Source organism: Notechis scutatus, chromosome 4, assembly GCF_049901735.1.
Source record: "Notechis scutatus isolate UNSWTSFEM ecotype Mainland chromosome 4, rNotScu1.2, whole genome shotgun sequence".
NCBI lineage: Eukaryota > Metazoa > Chordata > Lepidosauria > Squamata > Elapidae > Notechis > Notechis scutatus.
The window spans coordinates 28,180,765-28,201,125 of NC_142012.1; the positions used below are offsets into that span (position 1 = coordinate 28,180,765).

General features: G+C 34.1%; 2 protein-coding genes across 14 annotated transcripts in view; one reads left to right on the forward strand and one right to left on the reverse strand.

The window, feature by feature from the left end:
• The window catches only part of LRBA (LPS responsive beige-like anchor protein), a 351,486-nt gene extending 344,940 nt beyond the window's left edge, over nucleotides 1–6,546 (forward strand). For all 7 annotated transcript variants that reach the window (XM_087963037.1, XM_026668758.2, XM_026668760.2 and 4 more), the window contains 3 exons: nucleotides 493–689; nucleotides 4,418–4,569; nucleotides 5,136–6,546. In XM_087963037.1, coding sequence (XP_087819163.1) covers nucleotides 493–689; nucleotides 4,418–4,569; nucleotides 5,136–5,226 — 440 coding nt within the window. In that variant the 3' untranslated portion in view covers nucleotides 5,227–6,546. The remainder of the gene's footprint in view (nucleotides 1–492; nucleotides 690–4,417; nucleotides 4,570–5,135) is intronic.
• Nucleotides 1–20,361, reverse strand: part of DCLK2 (doublecortin like kinase 2) — a 78,629-nt gene that overhangs the window by 5,719 nt on the left and 52,549 nt on the right. For 2 of the 7 annotated variants that reach the window (XR_015749208.1, XR_015749210.1), the window contains 4 exons: nucleotides 18,712–18,792; nucleotides 17,476–17,592; nucleotides 16,745–16,824; nucleotides 10,307–10,440 (listed from right to left, as the gene is read on the reverse strand). Coding sequence is in view for 5 of the 7 variants with exons in the window: in XM_026668764.2 (XP_026524549.1) it covers nucleotides 10,363–10,440; nucleotides 17,476–17,592; nucleotides 18,712–18,792 (276 nt within the window). In the remaining 2 variants the exon portion in view is untranslated. Of the gene's footprint in view, nucleotides 1–9,111; nucleotides 10,441–16,744; nucleotides 16,825–17,475; nucleotides 17,593–18,711; nucleotides 18,793–20,361 lie in introns of those variants that run through there. The other 5 variants (XM_026668764.2, XM_087963042.1, XM_087963041.1 and 2 more) reach the window with 3 other exon arrangements.

Below are 20,361 nucleotides of genomic sequence, written 5' to 3' on the forward strand. Positions count from 1 at the left end.
TTTCAGGAACTACTTTATGTTTGTTGGAAAATGTATTTTGTATATATTATATTTCTTAAACTTTATTAGCTACCCAGTTTCATTTGACCACATAAATAGATTCAAATAAATAGACAAACATGTTTACTTCATATAAATACTATGCGGTTTTTATGGCTTTTGAGGACAGCAGTAGGAGCAAAAGGTTTGGTTAAACAAAGTCAAATAATTGGTACAATCACAGAAGGAGCAACCTGTTACCCTCCACATAATTCTGTACTTCCCAGAAGCTCTAATAAGGCAATTCATAATTGATTCTCAGAACTATTGTACAGCAATGTCTGTTTGTCACCCGTACATCTATCAGTATATATTAATATTAGATACTATTTAGAACTGAACATTAAAATCAGAGTTATTTTTGTTTTAATAAAGCCAAATCAACTTAGTATATTTAATCAGAGTTAATACTGAATATTTAACTGCTGTATTTTTTTTAACCTCCCTCATCAGAAGGATCATGTCTCATACATTCTATGAATGGGGATCTACTGCGGACATTAGAAGCTCCTGAAAACTGTATGAAAGCAAAACTTATCCAAGCATCAAGAGAGGGTCACTGTGTTATATACTATGACAATGGTCATTTCTGTGTATTCAGTGTGAATGGAAAACTCCACTCCACTATGGAAACAGATGATAATATCAGGGTGAGTATATTATATTAACGTCTTACTTTTAAATTCTAGGTCCTTTAAAATACATCTCACTCTGCTATATTGTATTTGGTAATTATTGAATATGTGCATAGTTTATAAATTATTTAATGTCACATATGAAATAGCTATAGCACCTTAATCAATAGTAACAGACATTAGTCTGGGAGTTAATTTTTAGCATGTTCATAATTCAAAATAGAAATGATGTAATATTTTCTTGCACAATATCTGTACACACCATTTTTTTTAGACTGTGGGCCATACTTGTCTTGAATAGCATATTGGGACTGCTCTCCCAAAAACGGCTACAGGCAAAAAAAATTCAATTTAATTTAAATTGAATAAATGCTACTATTGTATTTTGTATATTCGGCAATGTACTATCTTTTTTAGAATTACAATTTCATAGCAACTTTTAGAGTTACATTGCACCTAAAGCTCAGGGAGACATACTTAGTTCAATAATTATATATACAGTGCCCATCACTATGGAAGAGCCTAGTGTCTACACATAAACTATATCCACATTTCAGAAGAACATTTTTTATTATTTTATTATTTGTTTGATGCTTGTCAGAAAATGGATTTATCTTACATAGCTTTCTGGTTTCACAAAATACTGGATATGGGATGCATACACTCACCTTATTCTCTCTATAGTACAAGGTATTATTTAAGTCAGTTTGGTCTGGTTGTTAAGAAGAGTAGTCAAAATTTAACAGCAACAACCGAGAAAGTGAACAGAGTAGTTGTGTGGGCAGAATATCAAAGAAGAAACATTTCTGGTTCCTGAATGACCTAATTGCACTTAGACAAGTGCTTGAGACCAACTGGGGCTCCAGATGTACTCAGGAATTAGAAAAAGTAACCATTGTGTTCTTGTGCTACTTTTTGTTCACCATGGAACAAATCCACATTATTTGTTGAGCTTCTTGGGTAGAGATCAGACTAGGGTGCCACTATTGCAACTGTGGTGGAACATGAGAAAAACCCCTGGAGGATTCATGCAGAAAAGAAAAATGATGATAGTCTGAATGCCCCGAGTGTGGGAAATATTGAACATCTTGAGCCTTAAACAATGGAGGAAAATCCATCTTTAACATTCAATGTTACTTAGTTTTGGAATAAATCTACAAGAAACTTTATATTGAGGTGATTTGCATGGACCCTTTGCCTCACAGTCCTATTTTTAATTGTCAGAAGTAATTGTTGCTTAATTTAGATAACACATTTATTGTATTTTGCAATGGAGGGTTGGAATATTATAGGCATGTGTATCTTATCCTAATTCTTCAGCTTAGTGATTTTGTTTTGTTTCCTCCAGTAAAAATGCCTCTTTCTGTTGTGATAATGTTGTCAGCTAGGTCAGTAAATTATAAAATATCCTGCAATCTTTTGCTTGGTGAAACAATTTCCGCAGTGTTGTCACTTGCAAGGCCATTTCTTTATGCAATGGAAATTCTTCTGTATCCAGGCCAATGGTATATACAATTCCATGCTATTATTTTTTCTGAACAGTCCCAGATGAATTTTAGTCTCAAACCATTCATGGTATTTTCCCCAGAGCTTTTGTATTTTATCATTTTGTAAGTGAAGTGGTAACTGAAAAATTAAAACAACTGTGTTCAAAATGTCCGCCCAAGGCACTAGAATCCAGCAACTTCACAGTTTGTCGTTATAAAATGCTGTATAGGGAGTAAAAAAATTATTTCTTGTTGAAATATTTCAGAATACTTTCTTATGTCCATGCAAGCTTGGTTTGCAGAATGTTGAAAAAGCTGAAATTTCCAGTTGTTTTATTTAATCTCCTAACTATCTTGTACACAAGTACAAGAAATGCTACCAAAAAAACTTTAGGCTGTCTGGATATACTCACAGCGTAATCAAAGCTTTCCACCTGTTTTTGTTTTAAATATTGCATTTCTCAGTAGAACTTTGGCTAACAGAATATCACAGCAGATCTGCTTTACAGTGTTTAGATATCTTAATGAGTAACTTAAATCTAAGTTGGCAGGCAGTCCAAAGAACTAAAGTTGTTCTACCCTAAACAAGGCCAACATGCTATTTCACCCAACGGAACCAATTTATTTTTCTTTCCTGAGTCTGTTTGGAAAAGTCAAGTATCTTACAATCTCCTGCTGCTTTATACCAATATTGTCAGGCTGACAGGTCTGGGTTTGTTTGTTTTTTGTAAATAATGGTCTTTCAAATATCTGAGTTTTGAGACTCTTCAGTGAAGTGTGAATTAGAAACAACACAATATTAAGAAACTATGTTTTGAGCTCCTTGTGTCTGAAATAGTAAAATTCCTAATACTTTTTATACTAAAACAAATTAGTCTTACACTTAAGCCTTCTCCTTTCCAATTTGTCAAGTACCATTTTTTAATTTGCTAAATGTTGAAGGCCATGCTATATAAAAGTGAAATTCTGAAATCTGCCTTTGACGCTTAAGTACATTCTTTCCATTCACAATTAGATAGGTTAGTAAAATTCCACATCTATTTGTGAAGTCCAAATCCCATTATTTTTATTCCAGAAATACACTTAGTTCACTGATAGATGAGTTAGATTAATGGCTGTAATTTACCTTTTATTATAGCATAAATAAAAAGCCTCCAGTTATAACACTCAAATGAACCATAACCATAGGGTTAATAGATTTTCATCAGCTTAATTTTATACAACTGTAGCAAATAATTATTTGTCATAGTCTTCACAGCAATTTTAAAAATATCCTGAGGAGATAGCCATTTGTGAAACAAGGAAAAGAAAGGTATTGATTTTAGTTTGAATGGTCTTTCAAATAATTTTACTTAACTTTGTTAGCTAGTATGAGTCTTGCATTTTTTTAAAAACAACATATTGGGTTTGCCATTTTTTTCATCTGCAGTGATTCATATACAAGCAACGTCCTCAGTATTCTTCCACTTATTTCTCGGCATCCCAGTGTAGCAAATATGTGGGTGTGGTTGTCAGTCTGTAAAATTCTTAGCACATGTTTCAGTCTTGTAATATGGTAACAACTGTGACATGAAATTTGGATATACACGTTTAAAAAGTTAATTCAATTATTAATACATTTGTAAAAGAGCAGATGGATTCAAAATGTTATAATGGCAAAATGTTCTGCATGGCATACGTATGCCTACTTCTAATGCTGTCTCGATGATTGATTGCATTCGCATGGATAAGGGGCTGGTAAGACCCCATCCTAGGCTCAAAATAGTTATGCTGCATGCCTTGTAAAGTGGAGGGTCAATAAAAGAATGCAGCCATGTGGACTGGTCTTCAAACCATGCTTTGATTTGGTATGGGAAGGTTTTATGAATTTCTAAATCCTTGTATGTACAAAATAGAAATCATGACACAATCTTGGTCTTAGATGAACTAACACATGAGCTATTGCCACTCTCTCTCTCTTCAAACAACTATACTTATATACAGACCTATTGTACATTTGACAGCAAGTATGCTTGCAACCAATCATTATGGTTCATTACAGAATATTCTAGAACCCAAATAGCCCTAGTTCCCACTATACTGATGTTTTACATTAAAAAATAATAATTAAAATATCTGTTTATTTAACCTCTTTTCTATAGATCCCATCTTTGTAAAAAAGTAACCTGGTCTTATGATAATTAAGTAATAGCAATTGAGAATAAAAAGTTAATGTGAAAATTGTTTCATTATTTCAAGTCACTTTCCTTGATCTAGGCAATCCAGCTGAGCCGTGATGGGCAGTATCTCCTCACAGGAGGAGACAATGGAGTTGTTATGGTATGGCAAGTGTATGATCTCAAGCAGCTTTTTGCCTATCCTGGTTGTGATGCTGGTATCCGATCCATGACTCTTTCACATGACCAAAGGTGAGAGTGATTTGAATGTTAATTTCCCTCGCCTTTGTTTTGTATTTTTATACTGATGGCAGAATTTGAAGCATTGAATTTTCTGAAAATCATACACTTCATGTAAGGTTTTGTTCAGTTAGCATGCACAAATTGATGATTAAAAACAACATATTTATTTTATAGTGATTCCCATCCACTGGCTCTTTTGAAAATGAACAAATTCCTACTTCAAAATAGCCAAAAAAAAATGGGGGGGGGGGGAGATGGAAAGATTTCAGAATAACAGGATTCTATGCTGTATTACATCCCATTCTTTGCTTCTCAACTGGATTTGCTAGATGTAATAGAACTTTTCTGACCAGACTAGTTTCAGATGAGACATTTAAACTAGTTCCAAACTTGGGCACCTTTTTCTGCAGTAAAAAATAGGTCCCTGATGGAATAAGAAACAGTAGATCTTAAAAGTATTGAGTTTTCAAACACAACTTTATCTGTGGTTTAATTTAATGTGCATAAAGCTATGTATTGTTACTGTAAGTGCAAAATGATTTGTGGTCTTTTTTCTGCATATTTTTCCTTCACAGGTGTATAATGACAGGCATGGCTTCTGGCAGCATAGTGGTTTTCTACAATGATTTCAACAGATGGCATCATGAATACCAAACCAGATACTGAAATATGAATTGAAGTGATGTGGCCGTGCAGCTCTTCTCATATGGAGACTTCAAACACACACATCTCTCTTTAGTATCTTGTCATATTCTAAATCTTATAAATAGTTAATATATCTGAATGTAACTTAAATTTGCTGGGAGATGCTATTTTTTGAAGTTAATTGCTATTTTTGTAGATTTTGCTTGACTTTTTGGGATGGGGAAAAAACAGATGATTATTGGGGTTCTGTAGCTTATAAAGAAAATCTATATTTTTTAGTCATAGTAAATCTATTTTGATCATTATACTGGGGTGGGGGAAGACTGTAATAGGGTGGCTATAATTCTTGTATTAGCTATATTATGAAACATGTTTCTCATGTAAACTTTATAATCTTATGGAATATTTGATTTTAACAATGGAAATTGTTATAACAAAGGAAGTTGGTTATAATACCAGCAGTTATAATACTGACATTTTAAACTATGCTTATCCCTCCCTTCCCTTTTGTCTTGTACTTTTACAGTGATAACTTGAAGCACTGAATTTTCTGAAAATCAAGAATATTTAAATTTTTGTTTTCACATCTGTGTAATGATCAAGTGTGATTCTAGAATCTAGGTGATTAGTATACCTTTTAAATTATTAATTTGTTATTTTGTTGTATGGTTAAGAGAGAAATACCATAATCATAAGCAGAATTTATACATCAAGCATATTTTTCCTATCCTTTCATCAGGCCCACTGTTCTTCAAAAATAAGATCTATTTTGAGGATTTTGGAAGTATTCTATTTATCTTCTGTACTTTTTGAAACCATGTGTGGATAAAAAAAAACATTTGTGCTGAAGATCTGCTATTTTCCTTCAGCACCTTAATGGTAAAAGCTATTGTGTGCCTGCAACAGAACTAGAAAACTGTATTGCACAAGACCTTATATTGATCTTAAAATCAAGACATGTTCCTATCAAATCTGATTCAATCATTCTGACAAATCTCTCTTCAAGCTCTTGGGAAACTAAATAAAATTTATTATGAACAATGTTATTTTGGTGTTGCATAAATCCTACTTAATATATGATTGCTGTGCAAAATTCTGTGATGATATATGTGAAAAGTATTGTTTTTAGAATGTACTGCAAAAATTATTTCTTGATAAGTTGTGGTTTAAGATTTAAAATTTACATTTCTCTGTCTTTGTCAGTATATAATTTCTTCAACTAATTATTTGAAGCAATTTGTATGTTTTTTTCCTAATATTCAAATAGCCCTTCTTTATATAAGCATCAGAAAGGGGGAAACTCAGTTTGAAACAAGATATTAAATAAAAAAGGCATTTGTATTTTAATGTTTCGTTTATTACAACAGGAACATAACTTTCTAATAAGAAACAATGCAGAACTCTGAAAACAAAATGATTGTAAATTTGTCTTTTAAATCGGAATTTTGGTTATAGTTACTGCTACATGTACCAAACATTTTCAGAGAACACAGCAAATGCCAAACATATATTTATTGCTACACTTCTGTTAGCACAGACCTAACACTGTCTACAAATTTAGCTCCTACGTGTGGAATGGATGATGGGTGTGGCCTTGAACTTTGCAACGATAGTCTACTTTCATCTCCCAAGCCAACAAAGGTTTTATTGAATATACTCAGATAATAGTTGACCAAACCAGAAAACTGGCTGTGCTTATATTATTGAGAGACATGACAGTGTAAAAACCCTGAGCACAGTTGCACTACAATGTCATATCATTTTTAAAAGCACTGTCTTCCACTAATATAGGAAATGTCTAAAGATTAATCACCAAAATCAAGAACAAAAAATAACTCTTGCTCCTAAACTCCTTCCTTCTCATTTTGAATTCAAACGGACGTTTTAACATCTGCAGTCACGTCTCAAACTTTACATTGTTTTTCATTTCTTTTTGTGCTCCATGTGAAACCAAGGCACTGTTAGATTTGATAGGATGGGAAGAAGATTCAAGGCCCTATTCTATGTATTTTACTAAAAGTCCAGTCAGCTATCTAGCTACAGCTGCTAATGAAAGACCTTCCCTAAGGAGCGACGTATGCTATATGTGTTTCATGAAGGGCTTGATGCGGTATGTCTGTTCTTTGGTTTTCCTTGTGCTTAAAACAGACATGTCCTTGCTTTGCTTTTGTTTGTTTCTTGAACAGGATGTGCTTTTGATTTGGGGTGGGAAAGATTTATTGGGCAATTTCTTATGCCACTGCAATCTTTCGAATGCCAAAATATACACAGAGAAAGACTACAAACTCAATGTTTTTTGTTCATTTTAGTTATATCATAAAATGGCCACTATATGAGGTGCTGGATAGTTTTTCACCAAGAACATTCCATCAACTTTAATAGATGGCCACATGGCCAGTGAGCTAATAAAAGTTTTTTTTTAGGTTTTTTTTTAATGTAAAGCAATTAGAATATAAACATTTATAGTCCTAATAGAATGGGGAAAGGAGTATAACTATTTGAACATTAGCTTCAAAGTATACTGGATATGGACCACCAAATTTTAAACAATTGGAACCTCTAAGGCGGAGGAAAAAAACTAAATTAAAATTAAATTTGTCACTACATCATAGGCATTATTCTGGTTTCACTTCAGATCGTATAAATATTTTACCTTTTACTAAAAAAAAATATAGGCATTAAATTATGCTAATATAGTGCCATTCATAGAGGTTACACGGTGTACAGTTGTCTGATTAATCTCAGACTATTCAAAACTAAACTCCTGAAGCACAGGCACAATATGTTCCTGATTTTGTTTATGTTGACTGAAAACTGAGTACTTAAGTCTGAAGTTTCGGGATTGCAGTCTGAATTGATTAGACTGAAGACTGAAGTTGAATTTGACAAAGGTAGTACACAGGGTTAATGGGAACATTGTCACAATCCAACACTGAAATTGTTTCCTATTTCCCAGTTTGAAATAAATAATGTTGAGTAATACTGATTTCATAGGGGCTGTTGAAATCAAGAATATAAAAGAGGTAGTTCTTTTTTCTTTATTACACGTAAGAACAAGAGCCAGTATTGTAGGCAGAAACAATACTGATCTGAATAAATAATCTTAATTGGGTAAAATAAGAAGGGTGGAGGAGGAGAGAAAAGGAAGGGGATAACGTGGAAATTTCAGAAAGCATAATTTGGGAAAGTAATTTAGGATCCATTATACTTGCTGAAATATAGCATCAGCAAAACAGGATACTTATACATCTCTTAAAATACTTATATGTATTTAATAATGGAAGAAATCATTATATGACTAATACGTCAAACTTGGAAGCTAAGAGGGGAACTTCATATGAGACTCATGGAGATGGAAAAATTGTTTCTTTTAAAATGTAATATTTAAATATTTGGATCTGAAATATTTGAAATATATACTGCTTGGGTTTTTTCTTTTAATAACTTTTGTGTAGCTCTGCATAAATCTTTATAGAAAGTTTTAAAAGAGTATGCATAATATTTATAGAAGCAAACAGAACACCTGAAATACTGCACAAAGAAATGTCCAGATTTTTTAAAATTATGCTTAACGATTATTTTCACATTAGACTTGGTTAATGTGTGCTACTTTCTGGTAATTTTGTGGGGATTGATATCTTTAATTTGCACTAAAAGTGGCCACAGCAAAATTAAGACTATACTAAGTATGTTATCATACCTAAAGTAAATAAAATCTCTTAGCAGGCATTCCGATTTAAACATACAAACAAATGTTAAAGTGAAGATAGTCAAGTATAAAACAAAATAATATCTGGAAATAACTGAATGACACAACAATTGTATAGCTATACTCAGTAGAATGTTTTCTATTGTAATAATATACACCTGAAACATAAAAAAATCAGCCTGATCCTATTAAATAAAATTATGTTATAAAATTTGAGAACATAATGTGTACTCAAAATAGAAGGAAATCAAGATAATTACATATCCTGAATTTGCTTTATAAGTTCTCAAAAAAATTACTACTTACTCTTTTGAAGAAAAATGTTTATTGCAGTTCTTAGTTCTAATGTAAAGAGCTAATAGAAAATGATTTAAAATTGTTAGAAAGAAAGAAGAAAACAAGCAGAGAACATACAATATTGAAACAAGCATTAATATACAACTCCATCTACCCTTCACTGCACATTTAGCATTATAGTTCCCCAAACATTTGATGACTTTAAGAGTGGGCTAATTAAAAAAATACAATGCTGACACATTCTGTGTTGGTAACTAGTAATTCATTTATTACACTAGCTTGCTATAAATATACTGCTCTTTTTGATAATGCACCATGCAGCAAGCTTTCTGTTCCAAGAAAAAAATAACTGGTCATTCATGACAGGAAAAGAGAAGCAGGAAACAACCTGTGCAGAGAAATCTTTACTAGTTGCAATCTTCAAAACACACTCATTCATAAATGGGGTTGGTTGCAAAAATGATTGTCAATGATTGAATTATTCTATATTAAATTCCACAAGGTTTAAATTTATATTTCTTATCTATGTGATCACTTAGTCAATACCAACTTGATGGTACTTAATCAAAAAGTTTAATGTCAAAAATAATTGCTGTCCATTCACATCATTATTCAAACCTCCACAACTTGACTTTCAATATTGTACAAATTGCCACTGGGAATAATTTTGCTTCTCTCCAGGACCATTTTAGACTTGCATTTTTAAATTAAAGAAATGAGTTCCGCCACTTTTTTTGTCTAGCATTTCTTTTAGAAAATCTAGACTTTGTTGGGCGAGGCTCCTTAATAGTTATACCTATTTAAAGTTTGTATATCCAAGTATGAGAAGACAAATTCATTTGTATGATTGAAATTATACTGAACACAAATTCATTAAAAAACATAAGAATTCCCAAATTTAATAGGTAGAGTACTAAAATCTACTGTACATACAACCTGCATCCCTTTTAGGCATGAAAAAAAGTAGCAAGTTTAAGAGAACAGTAGCTGACCTAGCTGTGGATTTCATTAGAACTTCTCTTAAAATTAATCCTGCTGGCTCATGACATGCTGATTCAAGGTAGGAAGAGACTGAGTAGCTGAGAAGCAGCAAGAGAAGTCAACTTGTGATCAGTTGTAGAAGGCTGAGGAGCAGGTTTTATCTTGGTGATTTACTTCACATCAGCTTGACCTGGGATTTGACAGCGCTTGTTGCAAAATATCTGATTTTCTTTATCTAGAGCTGTGTTCTAAAATACAATTTTTTAGAAAAAGGTAAATCACATCACTGATAAGTGTTATATGTACATATAATAGTGTTTTTTAAAATGATACATGCAAAATCTGAAGAAAAGGAAAAGTAACTTCTAAGATCTTTTTCAAGAGTGTGAGGTTGTGGATTGTTTGGAAAGTGGTTTCTCACGTGCATAGCATTAGTAACAAGAATTGCATGCCCAGATTGGGCATGCTGCAAATCACATCAGCCAAATGATGACTAGCAGAAACTAGAAGACAGTTTAAATTTCTTCTGCAGCCTCTTTCTTATGGAATATTCTCTTCTCAGAGATTAGAATGCCCCAAACCCTATTGGCTTTTCACAAAGCTTTAAAAATTTGGCTGTGTATCTGGGTTGCCTTGGAATGTGTGAAGGGTCCTATTGCTTGGCCTTAGTGTTAATTAATTAACCATCATGGCTACTGTTTCTACTTATTGTGGGTGTTTTTTTTAATTATTAAATGCTTTTTTAATTATTTTAATTGTTTCATAATTTTAGACTTGTAAGCCACCTAGAGTCACTTGATTGAGTTGGGTAACTTCAGAAATTGAATGAATGAATCAATGAATCTCCCAAAAAGGCATGGTCATGTCAAGGTGAACCTAAAGAGACAGGTATTTAGAACATTGTCACTTAGAATAAAATACTGTTAAATAGAACATTTATCCACAAAATGAATAAATGAAAAAAAAAAGTGGAACTAAAGCAAACCCTCTGATGACATGAACAGACAGATATAAAATAAAAAGTGACTTGGCTATTTGGATATCCAAGAATGAATGAGAATTGAGACTTGGAGTCTATGCTTATTAAATGGTCTCTTCGTTTCAAAAACATAATTCAATTGTATGTCTCTCCATGTGGCAAAAGAATGAATATAAATGTGATTATGAGGAAAGACTGAGAATCAATGAAGATGAGAAATTCAGGATGTGGAACAAACCGTTATTTGCTACTTTCACAAGCTATGGGAATTTCCACAGAATGAATTGAGAATTGACATGGGCCAGGGGACATGGATATTGCTTTCAACAGTGTAATAATTAGGACTACCACTAAAAGTACAGTAAGGCAATGGGAACATGAAAAAAGTTACTTGGTGGGAAAATGACATGCAAGAGGATGCAAAAGGACGAAAAGCAAATGCACGTAAGGGAATAATTGCTGAAAAAAATGAAATTTCACTGTCATATAATTATGTGTCATATAATGTGCATATGCAGACAAAATAAAAAATTCTGGTTAAGAGAATTAATAATAGATAAAAAACAGAACAATTTCAAAAGAAAGAAAAATTTGGAAATGAGTGAAAAGGATTAAACAGGAAGCCTTTGGAAGTATGCTATAAATAGTTTATTTTTTTTTCCAAGAAAAGGAAGTTATTATATAAATGAATAAAAATGGTAAGGTAGCAGGTGTGGACAGTGGTGACTGGATAAATGTTAAAATATGAATATTTATCTGTTCGGGAAAAGGTTGCATGAATCTTTAACATACACGTGCCAGATGGCTGGAAGAATGTGGTTGGTGTGAAGCTACATAGTTGGTAATGAAATGTCTACAAGCAAAAAAGCTCAGACAGCATCAAGGACAATAACACAAGTGAATGGAAAATCTACAAGGTATGTTCAGTGTGCTTCTTAAGATTTTGGAGGAAATTCTGATTGAAAGGGTGAAATACGTGTAGATCAAGTATTTTGTCCTTCGGAAAATCATTATCAATGTATAGATGTAAGAATATATTGTACAATGTTGATTTCAGGTAACTACAATAGAAGTAAAGAGACTTGGATTGTGGAATTTTTTAAGCAAGTACAGTTGAGGTTTGGTTGCTGAACATGTGATGTGATGGAATAAAGCATGGATGAGAATAAACGGTACACTTACCAAATGGCTCAGTATTTTAGCAGACAAAAGATAGCAATAGCAATAGAACTTAGACAGTACTTTACAGCATTCTCTGAGCAGTTTACAATCTCAGCATATTACTCCCAACGATCCTCATTTTACCAAAGGCTAGGTCAACCTTGAGCCGGTCAGGATCAAACTCCAGGCTGTGGGTAAAGTTAGCCTGCAGTACTGTGCTTAACCACTATGTCACCAGGGCTCAGATAGACACTGATGAAAGAACTATGATGGTAATATTGAGATTTGTTGGTTGGGAATGTAATGTGCATGCACTCTTTATGAAAATGGTCCCATGTTGCTGGCTAAGAACCTGAATGGTTTACTGGAAATGTTACATCAGCCATAATGATGCCACATGGAGTATAGAACCAAAATCAATATACTAAAGTCCAATGTAAATAGTATTTGACATGAAAAAAATGGGCCACACAATTGTAAGATATAAATTAATGGTACCAAATTATGAATTTGTGTTGTTTGATAGAATCTTTGTTGAATGTGATGAAAAGGAAGATAATAGGTAGCATCCAGAATGGAAGTAATAGATGCTTTTTGGAAGAAGCAAAAATGAATATATAGAAAAATATGTCTCTCCTTACTTTATTATGCAGACGTGAAAGATAAGCTATGATTCTTCCATCATAAAATTTAATCAACCCATTATAGGTCCTTCAAATAATATAACTTGTTTATGTTACTACTCTGATTTTTGTTTCTCAGTTGTATCTCAATTGTACTTGACTTTTTTGAAAAGTAAAAATCTAAAATGAATTGTAATTAGTTTTATATATAGTCATAAACCCCTAATATGAATTTATTTAACATTAAGCACATGATTCAAGCTAGTACATGGCAACTGAACTAAGCTTTTACAAAAAATTAACTAAAGGAGAAATTTTACTTCATAATGGTTCACTAGTAATAACTTTCATAGCAGATGTAAGATTTTAGGTTTTATTTCAGGTAGACAAAAGAGCATTTGGCTGGTCGTATTATGTATTATGTATAGAATATTTTTCCTGATACATTTTTTGTATGAGCAGTTCCAGAACCACAATGTGGAAAATATTAAAAATTCAAACACTGCTCAGGTATAATATACATTAAGCTAAGCAATGCAGCACCCACAACGTTCTCACTAATCTCCAGATTTTAAAAATATAAAAAATAAAATATTTTGTGAGTTAACTCATAAATAATGTCTAAACTTAAAGGTATTACTTTTTTTCTTTAAAATTGGCACCAAAGATGTTGTGTAAAATAATGATTGTGGCCAACGATTGAGAAGATTGCAGACCAAAGGTGTGAATATTGTATCAATTGTTTTGACCAGACAGATTGAGCTTGTGTTCAGTTGCTAGCTGCTTTAGGGATATGATTACAGACATGGAAATCCATGAGAATATGATGATCATTCTAATATAAAGTGATCATCATAAATTAGCCAAGGAAAAGCTTTCAAGCAATTTCAGAACTATACCTGTGCTATTTTGGAGGAGGAGGAGGAGAAAAAAAGAAGAAAAAGAAAAAAAGAGGGAAAGCCCGAGTATTTTTGGGTTGGTTTTTTTTTGGCTTTCAAATCTGTAAAAATAGAAAACATCATGCAGCAATATTGAAATGGTTGAATGGTGCAACTATATCAATGCAATGAAAGCTTGTTGCATGATTGTACCACATCACTTGACAAGCTTTTCTGTTCAAGATTGTTACAAGGTTACTTCTCCTTTTCTTTCAAACCAAGAATCTTTTTTTTTTTTTAAATTGTGGCAAAGAAGCACTGTAATTAGTACATACCATTGCCTTGGACCTATTCAGAGGAAAGCGGCGCAGGCATTGGGAGAAGAAGCAAAAGAAGGAAGCAACGGACAGACACTAGACTTACTGGAAGCAGAACCAATAGCATTGCAACATTTATAAATGTAAATAAATTGTTTCAATATTCAAAAAGCAGCACTGAAACCTTCCTTATAAGACCTTTATAAAAATCAAAAGAAGAAAATTGCAAGCCATTCTAAAATGTTTTTTTCCTACTTCTATTAAATAATGGTTTTTGAGCACAATTTTTTGCTGAACAGAAATGAAAATGAATTTTATTTAAGACAATCATGTGAATGGTTGTAAATGTGGCTATATTCACTTGATAAATTGAGATAATTTGTTTTTATTATATTGTATGTGCTGTACTCTTAGGCTAAATAAATTTCATTTTAATTTTTTTTCTGTGGTTGATAAAACAGTTCCTTTGGATATATTTCTTGGATTTTACCATGTCATCGTTTTTACACACATATCCAGAAATTAAAATTCTTAGCAGAAGATAGTTAAAATACCATGACAATCTGCCAGCATTTTTGTATATAAATCTGAAAAGTCACACATGACACCTCATAATTTTCCCACCTCTTCTGATTACATGGTGGAAAATGAACACAAATATCCTTCTTATGAAAAACGGAGGAATCGATTTGGCTTACCTACAATTCAGCCTGCAACTTTATTCAACTTATCTTGATATAATGTTTTTTTTAGTTCTCCAAATATTGTATTTTTTTTTTTAAATGGCTGAATTTTGGGGTTTAAAAGAGTAGACTGAGGGCCAAAACATTCTACCGCAACTTATTTTTATGATCAGTCAGCTGAGGGCAAAATTCTATGGGGTTTTGATGTTGTTAAGTAGATGCTTAAGCAGGGGTGGGATTCAAATTTGTTAACAACTGGTTCTGTGGGTGTGGCTAGGTGGGCATGGCCATGTGACTGGACGGGTGGTGCTTCTTGTTTTTTGCAGCACCCCCCCCCCAGGTTGTTGTTTTTTTTTTGCCTCCTGGGCCTCAGGGAAGCCTCCTGGGGGGCATTTTTGCACCTTGAAGGCTTCCCTGGGGTTCAGGAAGGCAAAAAAACAGAGCTTGGGGGGGGCGTGCAGCACCCTCCTCCATGCCCCTTTTTGCCTCCTTGGCCTCAGGGAAGCCTCCTGGGGGGCATTTTTGGTCCCAGGAAGCTTCCCTGGGCCCCAGGAAAGCAAAAAATGAGTGAGAGGGGGGTGCAGCACTGTCCTCCCATGCCCCTTTTTGCCCCCTGGGCCTCAGAGAAGCCTCCTGGGTGAAGCAGAAAGACAACGAGGGGGATCCTGACACAGCTGATCATCAGAACAGCTGATCGTTGGGAGGAAAAAAAGAAACACCTTAAGGAGTGACTGGGCGGGGGAGAATGCAGTCAGCAATATCGGGCAGGTGCACGATATCGTGCATGCACAGTAAGGACTGACTGGATGGAGAGGCCAGCCAGGAGCATGATTTGCCAGTTCTCTGAACTGCGCAGAATCATAACAACCAGTTCTATAGAACCGGTCCGAACTGGTGGAATCCCACCCCTGTCCTTAAGGCATTCATTTCCCCCTGAACAAAATCCTTTCAAAATGGATTCTACTTCCAGCCATTTTTAGCTATGTCTGGAGTGTCACTCAAGCTGAGAGACAATGTATTCCTTTATACAGTTAAAACTACAGGTAGTTTTTGATTTATCACTTGTCGCTTAGCAACTGTTTAAAGTTATGGCAGATCTCCCAAGGGTTACTTATGACCCAGATTCAAAGTTGTCCCCCCCCCCCCCAGTCACATGATCACATTTGGGGTGTTCAACCACACGGCTACAACATTTTTTGCTAGAAACCAGCATTTTGCTGCAAACTAGCATATTGAATTTTACTATATACTGCAATATAAATGCAATATCAGGGGTTTTCAATTCAAATGTGTGAAGGATGTGTGTTTTGTGTTTTATTTTTTATAGTTCTAATGTACATTGAAGATGACATTTAATTTCGTTGTATGAGGTACAATGACAATATGGTTTATCTAATTAAAATTTACTTCCAGTTTCCAGTAAAAGTGCCTAATGGAGAAAATGGATTCACTAAACAACCATGGCATTCTCTTAACCACAAAAAAAGGTCATAAAATTGGGCACCGGCATACGGTGACTAGTTGAACAACTGGGCTTAATTATGATTTTAAGTCAAGGACTACCTGAATTCAGATTCTTCTAAGTCTCAAATTGCTTAATGGACTTTGGCTCAGAACTCAATTTTAATTTAAAAACTATAATTTAGTTCCTGGGAAAATAGCCTTTACCAGCAGGGAGAAGATAAGGAAGGATAAATGGAAGTTACAATTACAAGTATGCTTCATCGCCTAGAAGCAAAGCCAGGCGGCTAGAAATTTGGAAAAAAACAAAACAACCAGAACTTCACATCAAAAAGAAGCCAGATGCTGAATTATATTTATGACTACAAACAAGCTTAAAGTATGTGCAAATTTGCAAGCAGCTGTGAGTTAGCATTTTAAAATAACTCTATTTAATAATGGATTTTGTACCAGGTTTCACTTCAGGATTATCCAAAGTCTCAAAAATACAAAACATTGAGTTTTGAAGTCTCTCAGACTGTCAAGTCAAACTGTCAAAATGCAAGCAAAACAATAAGCTTTTGTATTATTTTTCTTTGCTCCTCATAGTAGTTTATTTCATCCTAAAATAAAACATTACTTTTAAAGCTGGTATATGTTAGGAAAAATTAAACAAGAAGTGATAAAAAAATTAAAATTTCTTTCTTCATTCCCAGAACCTGGTTTTCTTCAACTTAAATTTGGTCAGTATGTCTAGGAGTCTTGGAAATACCTATTGGTGCTGCATTTTAATGATTCAGTGCAAATAAAAACTGACTGCTAACATAAATAGCATCTTTAAGAATTTTATTGCCAATAGGATATATTTCATGAGATAATTTTTTTTTCCAGTGCAAATGCAAGAATTAAAGGACAGCTGATTAGGCTGAATTATGGTAAATCATGTACTTTGAGTAGCACTATTTACTTTGGCTTAATTGCACAATTCTTAAACAGAATGTCTCAAACAGAACTCAAACAGTTTTGTCAAATGTTTAAATTTTCTTAAAAATGCATCGATTGCACAAAGAGACATTGACACAGCCATAAAATATGCACTATTACTTTGTAATGAAAAATAACTTTAAAACTGTATCTCTTCTGGAAAGAGTTGAAAATGTCAAATTAGTAAAATAATTGGTAGAAATGATGCACTTGCTTACCATGATAATAGACACTCCTGCATTTTGGTTATTCTGTTTGGGAAGTGTGCTGTTAAAGTGCTGCTTTAATTTACCTGTTACTTCAGCTTGCATATTATTTTCTTGAGAGGCATCATCCTTTTTAAAGGAAAGGAGAACATTATTATTCAACAAAGAAGCATTGGAATGATACAAAAATTATCATAAATATCTAGATGAAGATCCATGATAAATGAACAGGCCCTCAGCACACCACAAAAAGGGGCCCATTTTGGAGACTCTTATTTGAATCTCTTTTTCTTCCTTTTCATCTAGTCATGTTCAGGAGGATACTGCTGATCACGCACTGAGCTCCTCACCAGTTTCTTTTGAACTAACAGTTTATATTGTCATTAAAATTCTTTCATACTTCCAAGAGCAATGTCTTTTTCAGTTGTTTAAAGAAGTGCACCCAACAAGTCTATCTCTCCTATAATTAGCAAAGATATTAAATGTGTGTGTGTGTTGTTGAACCATTAAAAAATAGCCAGATCAGTATAAGTAATGACTTTGTTATTAATTGAAATGGTTGCTAGGTGAACACATGAAAGAGAAAGAAAGGAAGGAGAGGAAGAGATATGAAGTGAAGATCACCAGTTGCTGCCATCTTATTCAAATAAAGTTCTTTCCTACAGTGTCCTGTGCCTCACCATTTTTTCCCCTTCTCACAGTGCAGAGATATTGCTTAAACAATCTCTTCCTGAAGTGTTTTCTTTTTTCTGCAAAACAGCAGATTCCTAAAAAGAGCTAACTGCAAGCTAACAAGCTCAGATCTGTGACCTTAATTAGTATGTTAGAATCTTCTGGCAGGCTACACTGCTGCCTGAAACTGACCAGATCTTAAATAGTTTCACATTGAAAGTTTTTATTGTGAATGCATCAACTTTGGCTCTAAATGCATGTATCGATCAGAAAATAATTTTTATTACCATTATATTTGCATAAGTAAGCTAATTGCTAATTGAAGAGTGGCTGTACATTGCTATAGAGCAGGGTGTCAAACTGGTGGGCTGGATGCATCACATGCAGGCCACGCCCACCCAGCTTCATGAGTGGGGAAAACCGCAAAACATCATGTGACGGCAACATGACGTGGCAATTTTGACACCCATGCTGTAGAGACATAACTGAATCTATTTCAAGTGATTAGTGTTTAATATTAGTTGAGCTTTTACATTTTTGTTTAAATGGGTAATATAATAAAAGTATTTTACTCACTGATACCCAAGGATGGTTTAATATCTGAGCAGCTGTATATCGTTCTTCCACATTTACTTGTAACATCAGACTAATTAATTCCTGAGGAACAACAAAAAGATGAAGAAAAGATTCAGCACAATTAATTTTGTATAAAGGAGTAGCAAACCCCCACAGCTGAATATGCTGCCAAGGACTTGGGCTAATACAGCAGCACATACAGCAGCACACAAAGGGAGAATGAGGCTAGGATGATAACTCAAAGCGTTTTGCAGGAAGACACAACATTGCTATGGGATGCCACACAAGTTCTTAGATGTTACTATACCAATGCAGAGTATGAGAAATAATGGAAAACTAGACAGTCAAGTTAGGACCATAAATACGATCTGACAGACATCACTGATACACTGCAAGACTATAACCTGTTCTAAAGGGAAAGAGCAAATATCACTGTAAAAAGGAGAAAAAGGAAGATCCAAGAAACTACAGAGTTGTCAGCTTTTACATTCCTACTAGCCAATATTCTTTAAAGATGATCCCACCATTTTGCGGCCCGGTCCGGCCAGCCGCATTTTGATGCGGCTCTGGTGAGCTCCCCGGAAAACTCGGAGCCGAATGCGGCGCTGAACAGTCCAGTTCCAGGACGGCCGTCCCGGACCCGGTGGGGCCCGCTTTAAATAGCATAAGCTTGTTGTGAACAGTTGCATAAGCAAGTTAACAGAAGCCAACATGGCTTTGCCATAAATAAACCATGCCATAACTTTATCTTATTCTATTAAGAGTTTGATATAATGAGAGTTGGACAGGCAGATTATGTACCTGGACTTCAGCACAACTTTCAATACAATTTATCATGAACAAATCCTTAATGAAATTATAAAATCTGGAGTAACAAAACACCTATATGAGCTCACAAGAGGGTGCATTAGTGCAGTGAATGGGTGCTTGTTAATGGTTTAGCTCCAGTTTGTATGGAAATATTGAGTGAAGTACCACAGGATGCCTTTTTGCATTCTGTATTTTTCAATTTTTTTATCAATGACTTGGATGACAGGACTGAGGGGGTTAACAGGACTAAGCCTGCCAATGGCAGAAAGATGGAAAGATGGCAGAACGTTGGAGATATAGCTAGTTCCGTAGAGGAGAGACAGCACATCTGGACAGTTCTGAGCAGCGAATTAAAATGTAAAGTTCTGATTATGGACAGGGAAAATAATAGGTATGGTACAAGGACTGGGGAAATATGATTTTCTCTCTCCAATGTAAAAAAGATTTGGGTGCCCTTATTGACTATCAGTTAAACATGAGCCACCAATGTGCTGCAGCTACTAAAAAGCAGGTGCTATCATGGAAAGTGTTAGGACGGCAGATTGTAGGAAGGAATTTTTCTATACTACCTTGGACAGACTCTATTTTGAAATATGGTTCCAGTTCTGGATACCACAGTTCCAAAAGGACAGCGACAAATGCTAGTAAGTTTATATGAAGGCTACCAAAACTTATGAGCACTGTTTAAAGGAATTGGGTATGATATACCAATTATCATAGAGGTCTCAGTGAAGGTATATAGAAGTCTTCAAATAGGAAATGAACATTTATTGTCGTGTTTCATTAAAAACTCAGAGCAGCTGCTTCATTTTATTTTAGGAAAGAAAAAGGGGGAAAATT